The sequence below is a fragment of the Pezoporus flaviventris genome, unplaced genomic scaffold, assembly GCF_033815535.1.
Source record: "Pezoporus flaviventris isolate CSIRO_AGI_PZ_B2104156 unplaced genomic scaffold, CSIRO_AGI_Pfla_v1 ptg000021l, whole genome shotgun sequence".
NCBI lineage: Eukaryota > Metazoa > Chordata > Aves > Psittaciformes > Psittacidae > Pezoporus > Pezoporus flaviventris.
This window is the reverse complement of record NW_026892569.1, coordinates 11,335,512-11,361,267: the sequence shown is the minus strand read 5'-3', so window position 1 is coordinate 11,361,267 and position 25,756 is coordinate 11,335,512. Positions and strand designations below refer to the sequence as shown.

The window sequence follows — 25,756 nt, the reverse complement described above, 5'->3', positions numbered from 1 at the left end:
GATGCCACGCTCCGGGCAGCAGGATGCTTGCATCCTGAAGGCATCCACAGCCTCTTGGCTTCAGCTCCTCGGCCATGAGCCCTCCTGAGACGGTTCTGGAGGTCACTGTGGTTCTGCTGCTGGTGGGATGGGAGGAAGAGGAGAGCCTGGTATCCATGAGGCAGCTTCCCAGGAAGAGCAGAGCTGGGTTTATTCCTCATCCTGGCATCACCGCAATGGGTGTAATGCCACCCGCACGGAGCAGGGATGTTTCCCTCTGGATTAGACTCCAGTCCATGCACCCCTAACAGTGCACACTAGAGAATGCAGAGAAAAGACCCAAATCCCAGTATTCTCAGGACCCTGGGATACTTCTCCTCCTCCAACTTCTTTTCCATGAGAAAACGAGTGACTTATTCCCTGTGAGGGTGCTGAGGCGCTGGCACAGGGTGCCCAGAGAAGCTGCGGCTGCCCCATCCCTGGCAGTGCTCAAGGCCAGGTTGGACACTGGGAATGCAGAGGAATCCTGGCTGGAGCAGGATCCCCACACCACGAGGGATGCAGCATCCCAGAAGGGGTTTGGTGCCATGGGCTGGTGGCACAGACAGAACCAAGCTCCCCCCTCAGCCACACCGAGCACTTCCAGAGGAGCTCCTCTTCCCTGCTCCCCATCCCCATTTCTACTTCTTACATCTATCCAACCTGGAGCACCAGGAGTGGTCCTTCCTTCCCACAAGGACGTGACAGAAATCCTGGGAAGCCTGACTGCCAGCCTGCTTATGAGGACACACCTAGGAAGGGGTTCGCCATCCTTAGGAAGCGTAAGAAGGTGCCTGCTCCCAGTGCACATCCCAGTGCCCGAAGGGAGAGCTGGAAGCTGGGGAACAAAAGCAAACCCATCCCAAGCCTGTTTATAGGAGAAACTTAGCAAGTGATGAGTGAAAGACAGCGAATGATGCATCATATGCTCAGTGCCAGGGAGGATGCTCGCATTAAAGTCCTCAAACATGAAAAGAAGCAACATTTAATAAGACAGTTAATGCATGTCATTGAAATGTCACTTCATTATTGGAAGTGTATATTTTTTGAGGTTTAATAACCATGTAATTGAGGCATCTTTTCTATAGTTAAACCTTGGCAAATATGTTTTTCATAATTAGCTGGTATTTATTTAACATGCAATAACCATCCCATTACATTTAATGACTTCAATTAATAGGTACAGAGGGGCCCTTTTTAATGTCAATATGTGTCTTAAAGAGGTTCGCGACGCAGGGCCACGAGGAAGCTCAGCTACCTGGGGGTGCCCACCATGTGCCTGGGCTGTGCCATGGGTCCCCACTGCAGGAATGGGGACCTGGGGGAGCCCGCATCAGGAATGCTGCCTGTCCCAGCCAGGATTGGGGTGTGTAAGGACAGGGATGCCATCAGGAACTCCATAGGGATCCCAGCCCATCCATGCTGGCATCTCCTCAGCCCCATTGCTGGGAACAAGGGGTGAAGCTGAAGGGCAGTGGAGAGGAGAGGCTCAGCCTGAACCGAGCCCCATGGTCTGAATTAGCCAGCAGTAAATGAGCTCTTTTAACAAACCACCCAGTGTGGAGCTATCGACCCGTGTGCAATAAAGACCAGCAAGGCTCTGCGTGTGCTCTGGGCTATGGAACCCCACACATGGGGGAGGAACCCCCCATGGTGCACATCACCTCCATCACCCAGCACCTCCGTGGCACAGGGCAGGGGCTTTGCACCTCTTGCACCTCAGAGGCTGTCCCTGTGACCCCAACCCTGTCAGGACCCCCCAGATGCATCCCAGTGTTCCCAGTGCCCCATGGCCACACACCCATCCCATCTCACACCGGCTGCGGGTACCAGCTCAGGTCACATCCACCTCTCTTGTGTGCTGGGAATGCTCACTGCAGCCAGAGCATCCTGGGGAGGCAGCCCCAAGCTCTGCGCTGTTTTCCAGCTGTCCTGAGCCAGGACAAAGCTCAAGACACATTGAACATCGAAGGCAAAGGATCATAGGTTGGGTTTGTACCTCTGGATGGGCTGGGTTCACAGCATCCCAGACTGGTTTGAGCTCACTGAGTTCCAACCAGAACACAGACTGAGGTCCCAGCAGTGCTGCCAGCCTCCATCGGGCACAAACCCTACCTGTGCTCACCCACCCCATGCACAGTTAGGCAGGAAGACCCAGCAGTGACCAGTGAACCCCATTTCATGGTGGCCTCGGTATCAAGGGACCCCACTGGTGCTGTGATGAGGCCACCAAGAGCTGGCCCCATCCCTGCAGGGCTGGACCGGTGGTTTCTGGGGTTGGAGACCCCTCACTGCTGCCTCCTACCTGCGCTCACTGAGGTGGCCTGGGTGGGATGAGGAGAAGCCGATGGGGTTATTTAGTGCCTGGACCCAGGCACAGATGCCCGGTGGTGAAGCACCCACCTGGAGTAGGTGCCTGGCTGATGTGGCCATCAATTACCCAGGGAATGGGGCTGGAGGACAGGCGGCTGCAATGGGCAGCCCCATGCAGGAGCCCAGCACATGTAATTAATCCTCGTTAGCAGCCTGATGGGGAGAGGGGTGCAGGGGCTGCTCCTGCAGCTGGGTCCACTCCTCCGTGTGTACCCCTCCCACCTCTGTCCCCTCTCCTGCCTCTCCCTTGCTATCCTGGTTTCCCCCTGCCTCTCTCCATCCTTTCTTCCCACCCCTCCCGCTACAGAGATGCTCTTCCCATCCCTAAAGCAAGGCTGAGGCTGGTCCCTGCCTGCTGAGCTCAGCTCCCAGCGGGTGCCCAGGATCCCTTATGATGGGGCAACCACAAGGACTTGGTCATCCCATGCCACAAGACAGGGCTTGGAGCACCCTGCTCTAGTGGAAGGTGTCCCTGCCTGCGCCAGGGGTTGGAGCTGGAGGAGCTTTAAGCTCCCTTCCAACCCAAACCGAGCTGGGATTCAACGATAAAACCAAGACGTTCCAAGCCACAAGGCCACCTCCAGAGCCCCGACCCACACTGCTGCACCCCAGCCCATGGGGACACTGGGGACATGAGGCTCAGAGGGCAGGAGCAGAGCAGGGCCTGGCCGGGGCAGCCTGGCAATGAGCGCTGGCAGGGACGCGTCATCCCCAGCCTGACATCCCTGGAGCGAGCAAATGCCACTGCTCACACAGCAGATGGCAAAGCCTCCGGGAGGGAGGGGAGCGGGGCCCCCATCAGCACCCCCAGCCATCGCCTCAGCTCTGCGCCTCCCTCTCAGGGCTGGGAGCCAGCACTGGGCTCCCAGGCTCTCTCCCCCCAGCTCCAGGCATCCCCATGGACACCACCCCAGGAGCAAGGGACCAGCCCCAGCCTCCTGCCCCGCAGCGCCTCGCATCCAGGTCCACCAGCCAGCGCTCCCATAGGATGCATTGGGCTGAACCAAAGCAGGGCCTTGATTTGAAAGGAAATAATAACCCTGGAATGAATAAATAAATAAATAAGTGACAAGCCCGAGCACAAATCTGCTTTTAAATTCAAATGTGCAATATGGCCCGGAGCCGCGGAGCCAGAAGGAAACTACAGATTTGGGCAAGGAAACAGGGAATGTTTCACTTTAGCTCTGTCCAAGCCGTCAGGATTTACAAAGCCGTGAGGGAGGTGGGGAGAACAGAGCGCTGCTCCCCAGGGATATCGCCCCCCCCTGCCCAGGCTGCTATCGCACAACCACAGCATCAGCCAGGTTGGAAAAGAGCTTCGAGATCACCCAGTCCAACCGTTTCCAAGCACTGCCAAGGCCACCACTGACCCACGGCACTGAGGGCCTCGTGTATGCGGTGTGTGAACACTTCCAGGGATGCTGATTCCCTCACCTAAAGAGTTTGTCCAGCTCCCACATTGGGTCCCCATCGTGTCCCACCAGCTCCATGGTGGTACCAAAGTGGGGGGCTCTCCCTGGGGATGCTGTTCAATCCTTCAGCACTCACAGGCGTGCAGCACCCAGGCAGGAGTTGGTACCCAAGGAGGACCTGGCACCCAGACCCTGCTCTGGGCACACTCAGGATCACAGCAACACCCATGGTGGCAGCGGCTCCACCCTGCTCAGGCTGGGTGCTCACATGGGACAGCAACACCATGACCATGGTCCTTGTCCTGCCAGGGTGGGGGGGCTGCAGCCCTCACCCTGTTCCAGGACAAGGGATGCTCTCCTGGACCTCGGGCCACCAACCCAGCAGCAGTGACCAATTCCAACCCTTCGGGCCCTTCCTCAATGAAGGGTTCCCGGGTTCCTGCCCCGGGAACCGGGAGCAGTAGCCGGGATTCAGAAGTGACGCGAGTTCAGTCATGCACAGCCGGGCCTTCACCTCTCCCGCAGCCAGCACTCAGCGCCCGGGATGCTCACGGGGATGCGGCCCCCTGCAAGCGCAGCCCCCGCCGAGGGAGGCTGCAGCATCGCCCGGTCCCGGCACTGGCGGCATCGGCAGCACGGACCGACAGTGCCACCTTGTGCCGCCTGCCAGAAGGATGCCCGCGGACGGGGGGGTCCGATACAGGGGGCTCGTTCCGGAGTGGGGTGGGGGGGTCCGTCCCCGGGATGCGAGGATACAGCGGGAGCGCGCACAAGGGGATGCTGCGCCCGTGGCCGTGTCCTGAGAGGGGGAGCTACGAGACCCCGTGTCCCAAACCCAGCCCCGACGATGTTGATGCATCGCAGATAGACACGGACCACGCAACTTCAGACATCGCCCAGGGCCATCCCAGGAGGAATCCCCTCGTGTTCTGCACAGGGAGCCTCATGCTGGTCGGGATGGGGAGAGGGGTTATCCATGAAAACAGGGGGTCCCCACCGAGCACAGCCCAGCCTCCCCCCAGAACATGGGGCAGCACGGCTGGGCATCACAAAGTGGGATGCAGGGGTGGCTCCTGCGGTGTGAAGGCACATGGGAGGCATCAGGCAGAGCACTGTCACCCCACGCCAGGGCTGCAGAAGCCATTGGCAATGCCATGCCATGTCCCCAGGTCCCCCTGTCACAGGCACATCCTGCATCATGAGTGTGGAGAGCAGAAGGGGACTCACACCCTGACCACGGGGGGGGGGGGGGGGGGGGGGACCTGCTGCACAAATCACTGCTGGTACCAAATGTCCCTTCTTATCAAGACCGGACGGGTATTCAATTTTCTCTTCAAACGCCTGCCTCTGAAATGGTAATAGAATTTCCAATCTAGGGAAAAAGGGAGGGGAAAAACTGAATATGCGAGGATTAACAATGAGAGAGAGACAAAGGGAGAAATTAGACCCAAAAAATATAGCGGGAGCCTATGCGGGAATTAATTAAATACAAATATAAAGAGAAAATTAACAGTCTCATGCTTCGGAGGGGGAGAAAAGGGATATTTTCTGAGCTTAATTAACCTTCTTTTGCCAAGCACAATGAGGAGGAAGGGGGAAGGGAGGGAGAGGAGAGCAGACTCCTGCTTGTTTTGCCTTGCAGATGATTGCAGGAAGGGGCCGGGCTTTGCCCACACAGGTTTGGGATGCACAGGTCTGGCTCATGCGTGTGTTGGGATTGTGTGTGGACAATAACTCCTGTGTTGGTCCTCATGGGCAGATACATGGGGGAGCAAAGGGAGAGCTGGGAAGAGCCATGGTCTGGGATGCCAAGGGATTGAGGAGGGGACAACCCCTCCTGGCAGGGACATCAGGAAAGGAGAGCTTTGGGATGCGGCTGGTGGCCATCAGGGGCATGAGATGATGATCCCCATTTCCAAGCTCCCAAATGTCATGTTTGCAGGTTTGGTACCTGCAGAGCTCAGAGGAATCAATCACAGGGCAACAACTTAGGGATAGGATGGGGCTTGGAGCAAGGGGTAGCAGATTAATGGTCTTTGTCACCTCTGTCCCCTCCTGGGGAAAGCAGGGGAGATGGGCAGTGACAGCAGGTGAAAAGCCACAGGATAAGGCAAGGAAAGGCAATGACAGTGCTTACATGAGCATTTCCGTGAGCATTCCACCCTCCATCACTTGTGTGCTTGGATGGATGATGGAGAAGCCAGGGCCCATGCTCCTGGATGAGGATGCAAAGAGCAGAGCAGCTTTCCAGGCAGGATCAGCTGGATGATGTAATTCATAATTCCCATGCAGGAAGCTCCTGAGAGGCACAAGCTGAAGAGCTGGGTCCATGTTCCATCCCTGGCAGTGTTCAAGGCCAGGTTGGACTGAGTCTTGGGCGACATGGTCTAGTGGAAGGTGTCCCTGCCCATGGCAAGGGGTTGGAACTGGATGATCTTAAAGTCCTTTCCAACCCAAACCATTCTATGAGTCTATGATTCTGTGATCTCTGCTTGGGTCTGGCCCTGTCAGCACAGCATCACCCAGGACACAGCATCACCCGGACACAGCATCACCCGGACACAGCATCACCCAAGACACAACATCACCCAGGACACAGCATCACCCAGGACACAGCATCACCCAGAAACAGCATCACCCGGACACAGCATCACCTGGAAACAGCATCACCCAGGACACAGCATCACCCAGACACAACATCACCCAGGACACAGCATCACCCGGACACAACATCACCCAGGACACAGCATCACCCGGACACAGCATCACCCAGGAAACACACAAGATGCCATGGGGAGCGGGATGGGGTGATCAGTAACTTAACCCCAGCATCAGCAAGTGTTCATTTCCCCAACACAGCTCCTTGTCTGTCCAGGCATAGATTGCAGAATCATTCAAGAGTGTTCAGTGTAAATGACTGTGGGTACAAGGAGTGCTGGAGCTGCAGGCTGGGAGCGTTGCAGTGAAGTGCACAAGGTATGTGGCAAATGACGTCCCTAATTGATGCAATTTATAAATTGGGTTTCATAAATTAGCTACCCGAGGTGCAGAATGAGTGTCAGATTGTGTACTCCATTGTCACAATCAGAGCTCAGCATCAGGCGAGTGCGAGGATTAATCCTGACAGCACCAAGTCTGGGTGCTGCAAAGAAAGAAACAGAAATACCAAACTCTATCTAATAGCTCAAACTAGGAGGTTATTGGCACTAATAAAGTGCAACCACTCAATTACTTATTGGGGGGGGAATAAACAAGGCAGAGAGAGCAGGATCAGTTAGCACAGACATCAACATTGCCTTTCCCTTCTCCCAAAGTTCATGTCTCATTCCCAGGGTAAGGAATACCTCCGTTAACAGCTAAGGGCTACAGAATCATGGGTAACTTTGCCATTAAGGAGTTTAGATTAAGGACAACATTACACTACTGACAGGCAGCACATGGGACCATGAGTATGGAAAAGTCCATGGATTTAGTGCACAGACTCAGCTGCCATTATCCAGAATCCTGAATTTTCAGGACTTGAAGGACCCCAGGAAACCAGGACCAAGTTAACAACCATTTCCCCCAGGTTAACAGCCAAAGGTCCACTTTCAACCATTCCTTTTCCATGAGCACTTCCCTCCACATCCATGCTCAGCATGGATGAGACAACCCTGGGCCAGGCGCAGCCTGTATCGACACACAGGCATCAGGAAGGGAACGGTGCTTCTCTTCATGTAGAGCTTTGATATGACTTGAAAACCTCAGAAGGGTTTTGGGAGGGTGTGTGGGGATGCAGAGCAACAGGAGGAAACATCACGGAGAGGTTTATACATCACCTAAGACCTAGGTCTGGGTGGAAATAGACGGATCAGAGGAAGCAAGAACGGCAGGAGCTCCCCCAGGGACCCCATGGGCACTGACAGTGCCAGGGCTGAGCCACACTTCCCACTCCCCTTTCCGCATTCTCAGTGGGTGTTAAAGGCTCCTGAGTTTCAGACCTCCTCACCTTGCTCTCCTCATTAAAACCCCATTTGCTTTCCAGTTGAGGATGGCAGAACCCTGCTCCCCTGAGAGCTGCAGTGATTACGTTGTCATCTACTCGCACAGTGCTGCAGGGTCTGTGGCAGTGTCAGAGCATCAGCCTCCAGCCCCAGGGGTGACGAAAGCGATCTGGAGCACAAGCCCCTTGAGTACAGCTCATTCAAACCTCCCCATTGACGGGGCTGTTTTCCCACAGTGCAACCCAGGTTTGGACCTCCCAGGTAACCCCATGAGGTGAGCAAGTCCATGGGCAGAAGGATGATGTTATGATGGGCACGTGGCTCGTTTCTCTGTGCCGTTCTTGGCACTGTTGAATGGAGGGTTTGACCCAGCAGAAGAGCCACACTCTGAAACATCTGCCCAGCACAGAATCAGAGTGGTTTGCATTAGGAAGGACCTTAAAGCTCATCCAGCTCCAACCCTGCACTGGACACCCCATTTCTACAACCAGATCCAACCCTATTCATTGGCTGAAAAGAGCCTTGGAATAGAACTACTTGAGCTCTGCATCAGGCACAAGCACTGCAGGACTCCAAGGAGGACACTGCTTCATGAACCAGAGCCTGCTGTCTGAGGGTGCTTCCAAGAAGACAACCAGCTCAGACTCGGCAGCATCATTTCTCCTCTTTATCTGTTTGGCCACAGCCTAAACCGTGCCCCTTCCCTCCAGGCAGCACAGTTCCATTTTCCTGGCACCGGGAAGGCCAGGAAAACCAGCGGATGGGTGGAACCGGCAGCTGGCACCGGGCTCCCAAGGCTGGGTTTCATTAGGATGGTGGGGAGAGCAGCCATGAAGTGTATTAAATGTATTACTGTGGATATTCCATTTCCTAAACTACCCTCCAGCATGGGAATGTATACTTCAGGGTACCATAAGGCTCTATATGAGATATTCAGAATGTAGAGACCTCAGAGCAGCTCCCAGTGCCTAAAGAAGCCCATGAGAAAGCTGGAGAGGGGCTTTGGACAAGGGCCTGCAGAGACAGGACAAAGGGAATGGCTTTAACCTGCCAGAGGGGAGCTTGGGGTTAGATACAGATTCTATGATTCTGACTCTTTGACCTGGGTACATCGTCTGGAGGGTGTAAATGGGTAACTTACACCTGTAAAGGCAAGGAGACCATCACTAGCTTCCAGTCTCTGACCACCGAGCCTCTAAGGGGCTGCTTTCTCCTAGGGGAGGACAGGGAGTTCCCTGTTTCAGCGCCATGTGCTGAGCTGCTCATGGGGTTGGATCAGGTCTACCTAACAACTGTTTGTTTTCTTACACCTTTAGATCAGTTTTGTCTTATTTAGTCCTTGAACTGCTGAGCTTGAACTGATTTCTTTGACAGGCACCAGCTCAGGGATGCTCCCCTAGAAGCAATGGGAAGGGCGAAAATATTCTCCCTCCTGAACAACCCTCCGTATCCACCATCCCCCTGTATCCGTCCCCTGCGTGATGGAGCCCATCGCCACAGTGAGTTTGGTTTTATCCTCTGCGAGTGGGGAGTGCCACTGCAAGTCAGGATTAGCTAAACATAACATTAAACCTAAAGCACGGCTATTAATTTAATGGGCTCCTCATTACAACCATCATAAAACAAGTAAACAGGAACTGTGCCAGTGCCGCGCATCCCGCTCCGAGCAGCGGAACCAAGGGAGAGGCTGGAATTCTTCCATGTGATGGAGCTGGCTTGTAAAAATTCATCCCTTGCTTCTCCTTCAGTGGCCTTTTGACTGCTGCAGGAGCCTGTGGCTGGTGAATGCAGCAAAGCTGCATGGCTTGCAATGAGGAGGAGGGGAGATGCCAGGCCAGGATTTCCCTTAAATCACGTCAGGCAAAATTAGAAGCTTACAAAAGGCAGAGAAATGGCTCTTTATGGGCTGCAGCAATCAAACAGCCTTCACAGCCCCTTTAACCCTTATTTACTTCTCTTTTGCAAGCCTTCGTGTTGGGACTTCTCCCTCTGCTCCTTACCTTCCAGTGCACTAATGGTAACTGCCTTGGGTTGCAGTTATTGGACTAAGTGGATGGTCAACAGGGTTGTCCAAACAGAGCATAAGCAGGGGGCAACAGACTTCTCTGTGTTAGGCTTGTTCCAAACATCAGTCAGGTCTTGTGCAGTGCTAGGGATCAGGGAATCATCACAGAATGGGTCTTAATGAGGGTGCTGAGGCACTGGCACAGGGTGCCCAGAGAAGCTGTGGCTGCCCCATCCCTGGCAGTGTTCAAGGCCAGGCTGGACACAGGGGCTTGGAGCAAGCTGCTCTAGTGGAAGGGGTCCCTGCCCGTGGCAGGGATTGGAGCTGGATGAGCTTTAAGGTCCCTTCAAACCCAAACCAGTCTGGGATTCTATAAAAGAGGATGCAAAGCAGGATTCAATACGAGCCTCCAGGTCCCTTCTGCCCCTTCTCCCACACTCCCGGGACAGCACATACATCTCCCACACAACAGCTCCCACAGGAAAGAGCACAGGGCATCAGGAACCAGACACAAGTACTATTAACACAGCACAAATGAAATGGCTGGGTCAAGCACAAGCCACTCCACTGAGTGTGAGCAGGAAGAATGGCTAATTTAGGCCATTCACACGGGGAAAGCAGCTCTGGGAGGGGTTTGTTACGTACCCAGAGGGAGCAGTGGTTTCATCTGCAGCTTGGAAACTGAGGTTTGCTGCTCCTGCTGGGCAGAGGACAAAGGAAAGTTCTCTGCCATGCGCTGGGCTCTGTAACAAGTTTGAGAAGAGCACATGGGTCATTAAATACAAGACACGGAGCCCTTCGCTGACCAGTGGCTGCTCCATTTGCTCCCTCTGGGTTTGCCCCGGGCTGCACAATCAGTGCTCTGCAGTGTAATCACACACTGGAGCAAGAGGTGGAGGGGAGTCCTACACTATACAGTACCTATACTGCTTCCAGTGCTTGGACTGATGACCTTAAAGGTCTTTTCCAACCTAAGTGATTCTATGATTCTAACCCCCCAAAGACCAAGTCACCAGGCAAAGGGAAGCCGAACATGGTCCAAGACACTGGCAACGGAGTGTTTTAGGGGATCAGACATAAACAACAGAGCAACAAGCTCCAGACAAACCCTTTTAACCAGGTTGGAAATGAAAAATAACAACTTGAAGGCCAAATTGAAAAATTCTGCTTGGGAAAAGGCGCACGCAGCGGGAGCCCACAGGATTCAGCAGACTATAAAATGGGAAATGAGACTTAGTCTTCTCCCCCTACAGCTACACAAACCCCTCCTACATAGATTACAGAGCGCTCGGCAATTGCCTTCCTCCTCCAGCCTCTCCCGTTATGGCCAAAGCAGAGCCGGTAGGAGCCTGAATGCAGAGAAGATATTAGATAAAGCATCTTGCAAAGTCAAGTGTGAAATATTAACAACAGGAGGCAATGGGTTGTGTTTTTATGCAAGATCACAAATTTGGTGCTTACGGAGCCGGGGATGCTCTCGCACACTGGAATCTCAAAGCGCTCGTTGAATGTTTCATTTCAAAAGCTGTTGAAGCCTGCTGGAAAACGTCTATCGGTTCTGTTATTTGCTGTATCTCCTCTGGCTTTGTTGGTTTTGTTCTTCTCCCTTCCTGCAACACTAAGAAATGATGCATGAATAAAACAAGGCTGCTCCTTCCCTCTTCTGGGCAGGTTCAGAACAATTCACATCATAAAGCACGTCCTCTGCAAGCCTCTCCTTTCACATGAAGTAACTACAGTTGTGCACGTTGCAGATACATCTGTACACACCATGACCCTATTTGCACACAGAGCTGCAATAAATGGGCAGGCAAAATGGACATGCAATGTTCATCTGGAGGGAGCACCCATTAGGTAGGGTTGGTTTGAGTAGGTGAGACCGGTCATGGGTATTCCCGGACACAAAAGAACTCCTTTTTATCCAGCCCATGTAGCCCAGGGAGCAGCGTGGCTGCCCCTGCCCTACCTCAAACTTGCCTCCAATTCAGTTCCTACAATAGATGCAGACCTTGTTTATCCCGCTGTGCCACTTGCCCATTAATGCCAGCTGTGCCAGTAGCTGTGTGATGAGGACATCTATTCAGCGCTGGACACCAGGCTCCAGGAAGAACAATCTCTGCCACTTCAGAGCGTAACTGACACCTGCTGTCACAATCTTGCCTGAAAAACAAATTCATGCTCCAAATACCCAACAAAGAGTCAAGGAGAAACATAAAGAGCGGGAGCGTACGAGGGGATGCAGGGCTGCTGTCTGCTTTGCAAGGGCCCCGGTAGTGCAGGAGCAGCAAAGGGAGATCACTGACTCGAGGAGCTGCGTTACCTGCATGTTATTTACTCAGGCAGCAGCTGAGACCCTGCAAACTGAACTTCATCTTCAGCAGCTTCCCACTGACATCTCTGCTCACCGCATCCTCCCCTCGGCTCCACTCCCTGAGCTGATGATGAGGGCAAGAGCAGCAAGAGTGCTCCTGGGCACAAGGAAACACCAAAGGAAAAGCACTTCCTGGAAGGCACCTGAGACCATGATCCCCATGGACCTGATCACCGAGACTTTCATCACAGAGTGATGAACATCAAACCCAGGCAGGATGAAGGAGTGTCCCACTTTGAGGCACAGGTTGAACTCATCCTCAGGGGCAGAGCTAGACAAGCCAGACTGGAGCGTGCTGACATGCAAGAGGTGTATTTTCAGCTATTAACCACTCGGCCCCTCATCTGGAGGTACTGGATGGCCTCAGAGAGCCACTTTGTCCTTGTTGAGCTGCAGGACAGCCGCAAAGCACCTGGGCAGCATGAGCTGGAGATGTTACACTGATGATTTTAGGGCTGATTTCTCCTCCCCCTCCCTTCTATCAATGGAGTTCAGTATCTGAATGATCACATCTGTTTATGTTTCACAGACACCTGCGTATCTTGAGATGACAGCAACTCCCTGAATGCTGTAATCAGTTATTTCTCAACAGAGGAATTGCCAATTTGGTAAATAAAGCTCATTATAAAAGAACATGGAAATGCATTACAGTTGCCTAACAGAGAAAATTGTCCAGCACCGCCAAATAATCAACCTGGTATCACAGCCCCCCCAGCTGAAATAATGACATGCAAATTGCTCACACCAAGAGAACATGGGAGGGGGCAAGAAGGGAAATGAGGAAGAGACAAAACAGATACTTTACAGACCAACAGTGATTTAAAACCTAGTCTGGGACAGACCTTGGTGCTCCACGTTCCTGCATGCAGAACCTGGCTGTCCCAAGCATATCCCAACGCCAGCATAGCAGCAAAAGCCCTCCCGAGCTGTTTGCTCCAAACAGCTTGTTTGGAAAACTTGCCTTTGGTGCAGCAAGTTTGACCTGCACAATGATAAAGAGCTGGGATCTTGGTCAGATCCGAGACTACAAAGGTGAGCCATGGGTAAGCAAACATCGCTGCCGAGGAGGAGAGGGTTGGGGCATCAGCTCACCACAAGGAAAGGCGCTTTTGCTGTCTTAATGAAGATGTAAAGCACAAAGTTGCTGCCTAAAGAAAAAAAGAGGTGAAGCAGAGTAAAGCACAGAAACAATTCTCACCCCCCTCCATCCATTTTCATCAACACCACATTAAATTGTGACACAACCTCCAAAAATCCATGTTCATGACCCTCAGAAACTGTCAGAGCCGCTCAGAGAGGACACAAGCAGCAAATGCTGCCAGAGGAGATGCTTCAGCCAGGAGAGGATCCAGTTCTAGAGCTCAAGCTCCCCAGGTTTGCTGACACATCTCTTGCTCCTTCCTCTGGGAGGATGAGGGATTCTGAAGAGGGGCTTTAGATAAGGAACACAGGGACAGGCCAAGGGGAATGGCTTTAACCTGCCAGAGGGGAGACTGAGATGAGCTCTTAGGCAGAAGCTCTTCCCTGTGAGGGTGCTGAGGCGCTGGCACAGGGTGCCCAGAGAAGCTGTGGCTGCCCCATCCCTGGCAGTGTTCAAGGCCAGGCTGGACACAGGGGCTTGGAGCAAGCTGCTCTAGTGGAAGGGGTCCCTGCCCGTGGCAGGGGTTGGAACTGGATGAGCTTTAAGGTCCCTTCAACCCAAACCAGGCTGGGATGCTGTGACGAAATGCCAGATGAACACTGCTCACACCGTCCCTCGGCTCTGCAAGGAGAAGGCTTGAAACAGAGCGCAGGGCTGAAAGAGATGGGGGTGTAGTCAGACAAAGCAGGAACTGCACACAGAGATAACTTGGGCTGTGCATTCAGCAGGCAGAGGTTTTTTCAGTGTGATTCACCACCCCCGTTCCCTCCAGCCAAGACTCTGCACTCTTCCAAGTACTCTCAAACAAGCCAAAGTCATTCAGACCACAACCGAAACGAACAAGTTTTGTGATTTATAAACTGCGACGTGAAATATTCCTGTTCCTCACCCTGGCTGGGAGGTTTTGTTGGCATGGGCAGCAGGCAGAAAACAGCGACTGACAAAGTGCTGGGGCTGGAAGGATCTCACAGCGCACAGTGACCATTCAACTCTTTATTGTTCAGGAGGGAACCTTGGAAGGGCAGAAACGTGCCTGCTGGTGCCACCAATGGGAGCACACTGGGAACAGTGAATCCTAACAACTGGTCAGGGCCACTTCCAAATAAGCCAGACCCCTTTCACCACGGCAAACGGACAAACATAACAGCTCTTGCAACTCCAGTGTGGGTCAGTGAAACCAAAGCGAGCACAGGGTGAACCAGTGTTGGGCAAGGCTCCGAACTACAGGCTGTGCCGGAAGCACCTGAGGCCAACGTGAGTCTTTACACTGTAATGCAATAAAAAGGAAACGATAGCATCCCCCTCCCCTGGGACCCTCCTCCCAACTCCAGGAACATCCCCCTGAGACTGAAACATGCAGACAATTAAAAGGAGAATCATGTCGTCGTCTTGGACCGCGAAGGGCAGAAGGCACCGGGTTTTGGTCAGTGTCTATCCAGAAGGATGCTGGGGCTTCCAAAAGGATGCTGGGGCTTCCAAAGGTGTCTGTGGTCCCTGTCCTCTGCTCTTTGGTGGCTGATGTCTATCCAGAATTAACTAACAGCTCCTGGGTGAAAAAGGAGACAAAGGAGAAGGCAGGAGGTTAGCGACACAGCTACGGACATGGGATGGTTTCCTTCAGGAGTGAAGGAATAGTGTGGGCAGGGTGAAACCCCCATGGAAAGTAATGAGGTTTCACCTCTTGTAAAACACAAGACACTGAGGGGACAGAGAGCAGAAGCAAGGCAGGAGGTCCTGGTACCCCAGGCAAGCCCCGCTCTGTGAACAGGAATGTGTGGTCAGTTGTAAATGATGAGGGTTTGTAAATCCCATGGCCTGCAGTGGCAGAGGATGGCTGCGATTGCAGGGGAGCCTCCAAGGAGCTGGGTTACGGGAGTAAGTGTGGCTCCATGCGAAGTCACAGCCGCAGCAGGACACGGGAGCACTTGGACTGGCTGCCACCAACCATGCACACACCACTCGCTCATCCTGGAATGGGATCAATGAGAGGGTGAGCACAAAGGATTAAAGAGAGGGACTCGGAGCCTGCCTTGACGTGTTTGACAGCCTTTATCCTGCCAAAACCCAAACCCCCCTAAATCCAAAGCAAAATCATGCCTGCTTTGTCCCCACCTTCTCTTTTCTAAGTGTTGCATCCCCAGACACTGCAGGTATCTGTGTATGAGCTGTGGAATTCCAAGGGGTAGAAAAACCAGGAGGGTTTTGACCTTTTTATGATGGTGATTGCAGAGATATGATCTCCTCCTGGTTTTATCTCATCACTCCTATAAAGACAAAGAAATCAAACCAAGAATGCCACCAGCAGTGGATGAGAACACACCTGACACCAAATATAATACCTCTGCCTCTGAGAATCTGGAATATCAGCATCGGACCTTGCTTCCAAACCTAAGCAAACTGCTCTCATGCACCAGCAATCGCCATCTTTAGATCAATGCTACATCAAGAGCAATATCACATGGGCTGAGCCCATCCACATGCTCTGAGAGGTGCAGTTCTATTTTGCAGAGCACTTACCCATGGTGAGAGGACCCTGCTAAAGCCTCCTACAGAAAGACAACTGAACAGTTACCTGCATGGTTTCTCAGCACCCATTACTACCAGGGCTGGATCTGAGCTCAGTTTTACTCTCTAGACACTCGTGTTTCTTAGGAGAGAAGTTGTGCTTCCTTGAGAGTGAATCAGAAAGGACACCATCACACAGTAACGATGCTGGCACACTTGGCAGCGAATGTCAGAAGGCGAGAGTGCCATTTGGACTACTTCTGCACCGCAGGCTGATCCTGCCTGACACCTGCAAGGTCAGCATATCCAGCCTACGCTGACCATGCATCTCCAAGGACAGCCCCATCTCTACCAACAACAAAGTGGGAAAGCTTCCCAGCACTCGTGAGTAAAGAGGAAACTGTTTGCCAAATTATTTAGACAAAGCTTATCCAGAAACGTGACAAATGAAGCATCAATACCACCCAACTGACTCTAATTTCCCAGGTAATTCTTCTCGTCATTAGTGACTTGAAAGTTTCACGCTGCAATATATCCGAAACCCTCCAGCAGCACTCACACCAACTGTAATGAGTGAGGCAGCAACAACTCGCAATCAATTCTGCAATAAAGTCATTTGCTGTATTCGCACTGAAACACTTCACTGAAGTGTCCGGGAATGCTACAGCAGGAAAAGCCACTGCTGGGGCCACTCTGTGGTTAACCCTTATGGCAGAGAGTAAAACCTTTTCCTTCAAAGCAATTCTAAAGGATCTCAGTTACACGATTCCGTGTTCGGAATCATAACTGCAGATTTTTACAGCTTTCAGGAGAAAATGCAAACACGCAGCACCTAACCTCAAACAATTACTTCCAGCCCCAGCTACCCACATACTGGGGATGCATCGAGCTGTAGGCCCACAAACATTCCTTGTGCCAGTCCATCAGGTTCCATCTCTCCCTGAATGACTAACCTGAGCACTGCCAGAGAGCCAGACACTGGTGCCCTGCTGCCCAGCTCTCACCAAGGGATGCTGCTGGGAACAAGGGATGCCGTCCATCACCCCATGCTGCTCTCAGGAGTGGCCTGGCACAATTACATATCTAAGAGCAGCATGGGCTGGATGGAACAACTCATTAACATCTCCTCCTTCATCAGGGGCGTGAGATGCTGAAGGGTTGGCATCTGGGGGAGCTGAGGCACTCCCAGTACAGGACATAGGGATGCTTCCCAGCTCTTTCAGACTTTCCTGCTCAAATGCCAATCCAGATCTCACAGCATTTGCCATGCCACTGTAGTCCACTACTGTCCTGAGCCCTGTAATCATACAACAACCACACTATGATTCTAATACTGCCAAGGTTCAGTTTACAAAGGAAGCAGAGCAGAGTCCAGTCTCTGGCTGGCCGTGAACCAGTGCTCTCTGCATCTGCAGGACATGCAGGTGTGGTGCAGGCACAGATAACATCTGATGAGGCTGGAGGTCAGAGCTCTCCTCTTCCAGCTACTGCAGAGCTCCACGTGGCCATTGCACGCTGCTCCGTGAAGCTCTGCAAACCTCATTGTCTGCTGGCCCATCGTATAAGTCTGCACTTGTTAGAGTACACATGTAATTGTTTCCACTGTTCCTAGGCCATCAGTTTATAAACCTGTGGCTAACTACTTAAAAGCACAGTTGCATCAATTTCATGCCTCGCATGCTGTGTAATAGCGTGGAAGGACACCGTATCTCCAAGCCTAAACCCACTCTTTGCTAAGCTAACCATCTACGCCAGCCTTTTAATTCCACTTCAGCACTGCACCCATGCTGATACAGATTTGCCACCCCTCCATTTCCTTGCAACCCAAAATCCTCCTTGCAAGGTACTACAAGGTTGCCACAACACTTACCTTGAGCAGAAGGAGTAAGAAAGGGAAGGAGAAGCCTCACCTCTCCTGCACACCCTTATCACTGCCTATGCACCAGACAAGCTGCATATGCAACAAACCCAGGCAGCCTGTGATCACAAGCTGCTCCTACAGGACAGGATGCTCCCAATGAATCGGATTGTGCCTGAAGTTTGGTGCCTCATCACAAAACAACAGCTCCACAGTCGGCATTGGCTGGTCCCTGCTGCAGCCTTAGGACAACCCCCTGGAAACAAGCAGCCTTGGAGAGTGCATCACACTCCAATGAGAAGGGATGGTGCCCTCCTTGCCCTGGGCAGCATCCTCCCTCCTCCCACAGCCACTGCAGGGATCTCCCTTCTTAAAAGCCCACTGAAGAACTTCCTCCCTCCCTGCTTGCCAAGCCTCAGCTAAGACACATTGATTTAACCAGCCTTTAGTCCCACGGGATAAACCCAGCAAGTCTCCTCCAGCGAGCACCTTATTCTGTCCCAATATTCCTTGAAGCAGTTGCACCACGGCACTCACACACACTGGCATCGTGTAGCTGGGATGGCATCAGAAAGCAGATCCCTGTGATAAATGACTCGGTGCATTCAGAGTGTCACTGACAAAGTAGGAATTAATCCCCACAGTTCCTGTGGAAACTGCCACGGGCAGGCAGCTCCCAGCACTGGGATACCCGCTGGCACCCCAGTGATGTGACTGCACAACTCCTGCATCCCAGTTAGTTGGCAAAGAGGCACTGATGACAAACAAACCCCTGACCCGTCCTGAGATGGGTGCTCAAGGCCTTTCCCCCTGGAGAAGGCATTTGTTGCAGGGCTATTAGCACCCCGAAGCACTGCAAGGGACATTTGAGTCACTCTGGGTTGATGTATGCTGTAGGTATTTTTTGGTTATGTGCAATTTGTTCTGTTACATTCAGGGTATTGGCTATTTTGTGGAGCAGCTGTGCTGACTAATGGATCACAGCACTTCTGTGCCATACAGTTATTGCACAGAAAAGCCTCTCTGTCTCTCATCCTTCAGGAGCCCAACAGTTGCTGTCCTTGGGTTTGGAATAAGGAGGGGCAGGAGTATGCCTGGCAGCAACAAAAAACATTAATTCAAAGGGCTATGAAGAGAGTTTTGTTTCCCCTCTTCTCTGTACTGGTGTTAACGGCTTTGCAAAGCAGAGAAGCTCACCCAGTGACTTCTTGGCTGCTATCCCAGATGGTGTCTCCAGAGCTGGCCTGGCAGCACCAAAGGCGCCTGTCAACCCCCCCCCAGACGCATTGTCCGGATGCCCAGAAAGGGCTTTCCTGTGGAAGTGCCCTGTTCCACACACCCACCAACACAGCAAGGCACAGAAGCCGCCGGTCCGGCTTCCTCTCCCCCTCCTCACCCAGCTCTGACTCACAAGGGCTGACCCGCTGCTCGCTTTGCTCTGCCCCGACACCTCCCCATCGCCCCGCATATGAAGCTATTTACTAGCACAACTCGGGTTGTTTTGAGGCTCACCTGTTTGTTCATGCATTCTAACATTGATTTCCTCCGCACAATCGTTCTGATCGTGGTTCTAACTCACACAGAGCTCCCGTCATTATCCTTGCTTAACAGGAAACGTTTTGCCCCTGACTGAGCAGCTCCACAGTTCCTAAACTGCACAGAAGCTTCCTCCCGGCTGGGGGCTGCATCTCCCCGCTGAGCTGGTAGCCCCAGACATCACAGTAGGGAACACGCTCACTGCTTTTGATTTTGGACATGTGCTAGAAAATACCAGGGCCAGGAGGTACAAACACAGCTCTACAAAGAGGCGCTGCTGAAAGGATGCTGTTAATTAACCGCCATACAAACCGAAGGCAGGTTTTGTTCAATCAATGTTAATTGCATTTAATCTCCTTCTTTCGCCGTTAAGAAAAGCCACCGAGCCAGGCTGATGTTGCTGGTGCCTGACACACAGATTCCACCCACGTTTGGGAGGCAAGGCAGGAAGAGAAAAGTAATGGAAAGAAAGGAAATAACCCTTCGTCAGCCCTTCCGCATCGCTGCACAACTGCATTGGGTCTGCTCCATTATTTAAACAATTTTTGTTTCCCAATAACATTATAGAGGAGCTCAAAGGATGAAAATCAGATGCAGAGCTTTTCACCACTGGTTATTCTTGCTGGCCTGGGTACCAGCTCAGAGCTTTGCTAACCTGCCCGGCTATTGGGCTTCTGTACTGGACTGAAGCATAGAAAATCACTTATGTGAAGTGGTTTCTGCAGCACAGGAAGCCCAAGGTTTCATGACAACAGCCTTATTGCCTATTGCAAGCACCTTGCCTTCCCCAAACCAGTCTCAAGAAAAGCAACCAAGACCCTGCTCTGCCTTCCCCACGGCAGCATACACCTCACCTGAAGCTGATGCTGCAGCTCAGCAGAGATTTCCTGTATCCCTCGACAAGCGTTAATCCCAGTGCCTCTCACCGTGTAAAGTGGACGTATCACAAGTGCTGTGAAGGACTGGCTGAGTTTTAAGTGGTCTGAAATGGCTCCACTAGACTTGGTCAAGATTGCTTTAAAATCATTTCCCATTAGGACTGTGACCCTCTCTCTTTACAGCCAGCATAATGACTCTACCTCAGGGGAAGATAATTACATCCCACTATCTATACACATCAGTACACTGTAGACAGCACTGTGCCTTTCTGGAACAAGCCAGAGTAGGTAATGCAGGAGGAAAAGGAGGTGACATTGGATGCCCCTCCATCCCACAACTGCAGCCACCCTGAGCATTTCCCAAGCTCGTGGATTAGCCCCCATGAGGGATAAAGGGATCCAGAAGGCACAGAGTGTTTCTAAAGCAGAACAACGACAACTTGTACAAATCCAGCTCTGGTTTTGTGAGGATTAAAATGAACTTCACCCAACTGTGAATATCCGTTTCCAGAGCCAAAAGGAATGGAAAACCACTTACTGATGCAACAGCATTTCATTCTTTCAAACCCTAAGCCCAACGCTTCCAAAAATTAAGGACAGGCAACAGTAATGTTATGGCTGGGGGATGTTGGCTGCAGGGGTTTAACTGCTGAACTGCCAAGCCGTGCTCCGAGCACAGCACAATGAATCACAGTACACAAAGAGAGGCAACTCCTCATTCCTGCCCTTGCTACCGGGATAATCAGTGGGGGACGGAAAAGGAAAAAATAATCCCAGAAGCCAAGAGACTTTGGATGAAGTCGTATAAATGCCCCATTCCCTCCTAACACAAGGAAGAAAGAAACGCAATAAATACCTGCAAAGCCATTCCAGTATTTTGGATTAAATGGATTACAGGAATGGAAAGTACACGATGCAAGATGTTATAAAACAAGATGCCAGGAAAGTGTAGGAATTTGAATCAGGCTGGCAAATGATCCCTGCAGACTATTGAGGAAAATTAATAGAGAGAAAGGGTAAAGAAAGGGTACAGTAAGAACAGTGACTGATGAACACTGTTGTTGGGATGTGTAAATTCAGGACGCCAAACTCCCACTCAAATCCACTGCAGCCCTGGAACAAGAATAGCAAATCCTACTGTTGAGAAGCACTAGAAGCAGCAAAGTCAGATACACCAAACCCTGCTCCGGGATAGATTTCCCCTGTGCATCCCTCAAGATTGAAGTTTGTGACTTTAATCATTCCTGGCACACTGTGTATATAGGGATTCAATGCAGGGATTACTAGCAGGATCCTTGTTGTAAGTGCCACTTCTCAAACCAATTACACTTCACTGGATGTCAGTAACATACACAAGAAAACAAAGTAGATAAAGGCAGCAGGATGGCGAGATGCAGATCTGGTGCAAGGAAATTTCACAAGGTCACCCAGGAAAATAGAGACACTTAGCATCTAAACTGCTCCAAGGTTTCTAATTCCACAGCGCATTAAAGCTCCACATGACCCAGACACAAAACACCTTCAACACACCGGTGACTCCAAGCAAGCCATGGCTGCTTGTGGAGAAGTGCCATCAGGGTGCAGGAAGAGAGAGCCAGGAGGTAAAGAGCAACCTCTGAACTCCAAGGGATGGCCCCATCCCATCCCTTGCCTTTGACTGTTCACAGTCAAACATGGATGGATGGGAGAAGCCAGGAAGAGAGGATGTCACCTTGCCTGGAAGCAGATAGAGCAGCTCTTCAGCTTGCAGGGCTTCTTCACAGGCTGACCCCAAGCTGTACTGACTGCACTTTGCCTTTCCAGAGCTCATCTTGGAGTGGATCATTACCCTCCACTAGCTCTAACAAGAACTCCAGGAATTTCCATGGAGACGGAAGCACAGGGAAGCCCAGACCTCAGGTAGAGCGCAAAGAGCTCATGGCCCCTCAGCTACTGTGCCTTTGAGATGGGACCTTGAAAGAGGTGGTTCAAGTTTCATCCTGGAGTTTAACCTGCCCCTGGTGATACCGAACCCTGCAGCTCTCCCACAGCTGAGGAAGGCAGGTCCCAGGCTCTGCTGCCAGTCTCCTTCCATGTAGATAAATCCCATCTCTGTTTCCCTCTCTGAGCACCAGGCAATGCTGCTTCACCGACCACACAGAGGAAGGATAATTATTCACCAGCAGAAGATGCTAAAGCAATGCAAAAAAATGGCACAGCTCCCGAGGGATCCATCCCTCTGTACAATTTGCATTTGGGCTTCGGAGGAAGTCTAGTGCTTTATCCTGTCCCTTTCTGCCTTGCTTTAGCAGGCTCCTGCACTGGATAAAGAGATTTCTTCTCCAGGTTGGGATGGCATTTCTACACGTAAGGTATGGCTCACTCTGTCTCATCCAGCCTCACACACCAAGCACAGAGGCAGAGACTTCTCCAGACATCCTTTCTCAGTGCCTAATTCTATTTCTGCTCAGCAATACAGTGAAATTCCACGCAGAAGTATTATGAGCTTGACTGCCTTTATTTGTTTAACAGTTCCCATTTTCATTAAGCTGTTGCTGCTCGGCAGGCAGTAATTCTATTTGTGTGATAGCCGTATTCATCTCATATGGGTGTAGATGCTGCTCTCCTTTCGTTTCTGGCTGAAGAAGCGAAAGTCAGCAATGATAGAGCCAAGGGAGGACTGGGAACTCTCACGGCTGTTTGTGGGTACATGTGGGATACAACTTCTACCTGGTTTTGCAGAACACGTCCCAAAGACTCGGGTCACAGTAAAAAGCCTAAAGGTGAACTTAAAACAGTAAAATTCCATTGGGAAAAGACAAGCACTGCCCAGGTACAATCCAGAAATAGCAGTATCTGTCAGCAGAATCAGCCCATTGCATACAGCCATGGAAGGGTTTGGGTTGAAGGGACCTTAAAGCTCCTCCAGCTCCAACCCCTGCCACGGGCAGGGACCCCTTCCACTAGAGCAGCTTGTTCCAAGCCCCTGTGTCCAACCTGGCCTTGAACACTGCCAGGGATGGGGCAGCCACAGCTTCTCTGGGCACCCTGTGCCAGCGCCTCAGCACCCTCACAGGGAAGAGCTTCTGCCTAAGAGCTCATCTCAGTCTCCCCTCTGGCAGGTTCAACCCATTCCCCTTGGCCTGTCCCTACAGGCCCTTGTCCAAAGCCCCTCTCCAGGTTTCCTGTAAGCCCTCCACAAGACTCAGCACTGCAAACCTTCTGCACCAGCTCAGTGCTGACCAAGCATTCCTGGTACCTGACTATCAGATTTGAAAGCATTAATTATGTGTCTAACTCTTGCCAATCTCCACGTATCTCGAAATATCTGGTCTCAGGAGCTGCAGGATCTGATGAGACCACAAAGAAGAGAAGCCTGGTTGGTTGGCCTGCACCAAGCCCCAGTCAGACAATCCCCTACCAGGTTCAGGCAACCAGACAGAGAAATAACAGGCGTTTTGAAATGGTAATGACTGATCTGAGACAGTCAAATGACTCAGCCACACCTCTTGGAGGTTGCCAAAGTCATGCAGGAGCAGGGAGCCCTGCCTGCTGCTCAACTCTGGGCAGGGAATGTGCAGTGCAGGCAGGAGAGTGCTGGGAGCTCCTGCAGATGGGAATGGAGGGGCTGTGGATGGATGTTCAGGATGCCAGCCACAGGCACACCCAGGCAGGAACCTGAGTGCTCAGCCCTGGATGCAGAGACCATCGCAGTAGCTCAGCAAGATGGATTTGTTGTGAGCGGCTGCCCATTGGCACCCAACATAACCAATGCAATTAAGAGAGCAGCAGATAAGATGCCCTACAACGTGAAACATGGATCTGAGCGAACAAAGGGAGAACGGCGAACACCGGGAGACGCATCCGTATTTCTCAATCAATGTCTCCTCCTGCCTCAATTCCAAATCCTTCTTTCAAGATTGAAAACCTTTCCCAAGTGAAAAACAAGCTCAGCATTTCTCTAACTGCTTCCTGTCCCTTCCCCTCTTCAGAGGGCACCCTGGTAGAATACCAGATGCTGGAATAAGCCACAAAAGCCTCCTAAATAATTATCTCCCATCCCCTCCACTGCAAATTTATAGTCCTGCATCTGTGTCAGGACAGAGGCCTCTTTCCATCTGTCTGAAACGCATCCTTTACAGAGAGGACACAGAGGTGGAATGTTTAATGGGAGCATCTGAAAGCGCATTAAATGCCTGGAAAGCAAGCGGCCGTTTAGCCGTGTGCTGTTCCCTGCCTCGTGGACGCTGCTCAAGTGGAGGGGGAGCTTGCTTTGCTTTAAATATGACAAATGATGCTGGTCCCATCTCCTAATTTCCCTCTCTGTGCAGCATGTCTGTTCATGACAGATACTGTGCAGCTGCTTAGGTGTCCCTTTATCTGCTAGGAAAGTATTGTCTGTTTGGAACCAACTCATCCTCAAACAGTAGCCCCTGAGGGGGAGAGAGAAAAGGGAGGGGAGGAAAGAGGCGAGGGAGCTGTCAACTGGGAATGCATCCATGCTTCTGCTGCAAAGGTTCTGGCAAAAAGCAAGCATCGTATTTAGCTTTAGCTACATCCTCTCTTCCCCCCTCCTAGACCATCCTTTCCCAGTGTCACTCACCACCTCTTTCCGCCCTCTTCCCACAAAGACCTTACCACTAACATCCATCTGATTTCACACTTACAACCTGTGGAAACAAAGCAAGCCCGGAGCCTTCTCCTGCAGGCCTGTGCCAGTGCAGAGGAGCTTCAGGTCCCAGCCTGAGCAGCGTGCAAGGAAGACAGGCAACATTGAAAAGAAAGAAAACCAACACACATAAAGGATGGAAAAAGGGGGGATTGGGAGGGAAGGAAGAGAAGGGGAGGGGGGAGGCAATCGCAGGGTATTTATATTTTGTGTTTAAAGAGAATCAAAGCAGGAACTTGGCAATTTTCTGTAGCCAGGATTAGAACAGAACAAACTCAAATGCTCCGTCCTTCTGCAGAGCCCTGCGAGCTGAATCTCGCTCTGCAAAATGGCCAATATAGAAAGCAGCTCATAAATCCCTGTGACGCAAGTAACTTCCCATTACTCTTGGGGAAACAGAGGCAGAGACAGATTCATTAATCCAAGTAAATGAATCCGTGAAGCAGGCTGGATAGCTGAATCCTCATAATGTCCCACTCAAGAACCAGCACCCAGGGCCCAGCAATTTCCATGCCACGCTGCCTGGGACAAGCACAGCAATACACTGGAATGGATGAGAGTGTTTTTAGGAAGGAAAAGTACAGTCATTAAACCACACCTGCCTTGGCCATGCAGCCTGCATCCTTATTAAAGCATGGTTTACTGCTGCAAAACGCCTCCCACCACCTCAGTCATCGCATTGTTAATACCAAAGACCAAGGTCACATAGGTAAGATGCTGCCTCAGAAAGCTGCTGAGTAGCAGAGAGCTGCAAAACCTGTCTGAGCAAGTCCTCCAGCAGCTCAGCACCACGGGGTGATGCCCAGGCTGGCGAGGTAAGGCTGCCTTCGAGATACCATCATTATTCTGCAGCCTGGGCACATCCGGAGAGGATGTTGCTACAGGCTGGTGTTCTGCTTCCAGCTTGTGGAATACAACTTCCATGTGTGTGCAGAGAAAACCTGGGTCTTTAAAGCTGTTCAGATACTTATATGTACACACAGAGCTTTGTAAGACACGTTAAAGAACTGTTAGGACCAACACTGAAT

At 51.7% G+C, this 25,756-nt stretch overlaps 1 protein-coding gene and 1 long non-coding RNA gene across 5 annotated transcripts in view; one reads left to right on the top strand and one right to left on the bottom strand.

The window, feature by feature from the left end:
* The first annotated feature begins 6,465 nt into the window (after positions 1-6,465).
* LOC133270639 (uncharacterized) lies at positions 6,466-23,990 on the top strand. Of its 2 annotated transcripts, none has more exons than XR_009743860.1 (3): positions 6,466-6,779; positions 9,161-9,285; positions 23,398-23,990. It is a non-coding gene; the product is annotated as an uncharacterized LOC133270639 (long non-coding RNA). The 2 variants fall into 2 exon arrangements; XR_009743861.1 differs by lacking the exon at positions 23,398-23,990 and adding an exon at positions 12,692-12,876.
* Positions 14,282-25,756, bottom strand: part of CHCHD6 (coiled-coil-helix-coiled-coil-helix domain containing 6) — a 106,004-nt gene continuing 94,529 nt past the window's right edge. For all 3 annotated transcript variants that reach the window (XM_061456064.1, XM_061456065.1, XM_061456066.1), the window contains one exon: positions 14,282-14,849. In XM_061456064.1, coding sequence (XP_061312048.1) covers positions 14,826-14,849 — 24 coding nt within the window. In that variant the 3' untranslated portion in view covers positions 14,282-14,825. The remainder of the gene's footprint in view (positions 14,850-25,756) is intronic.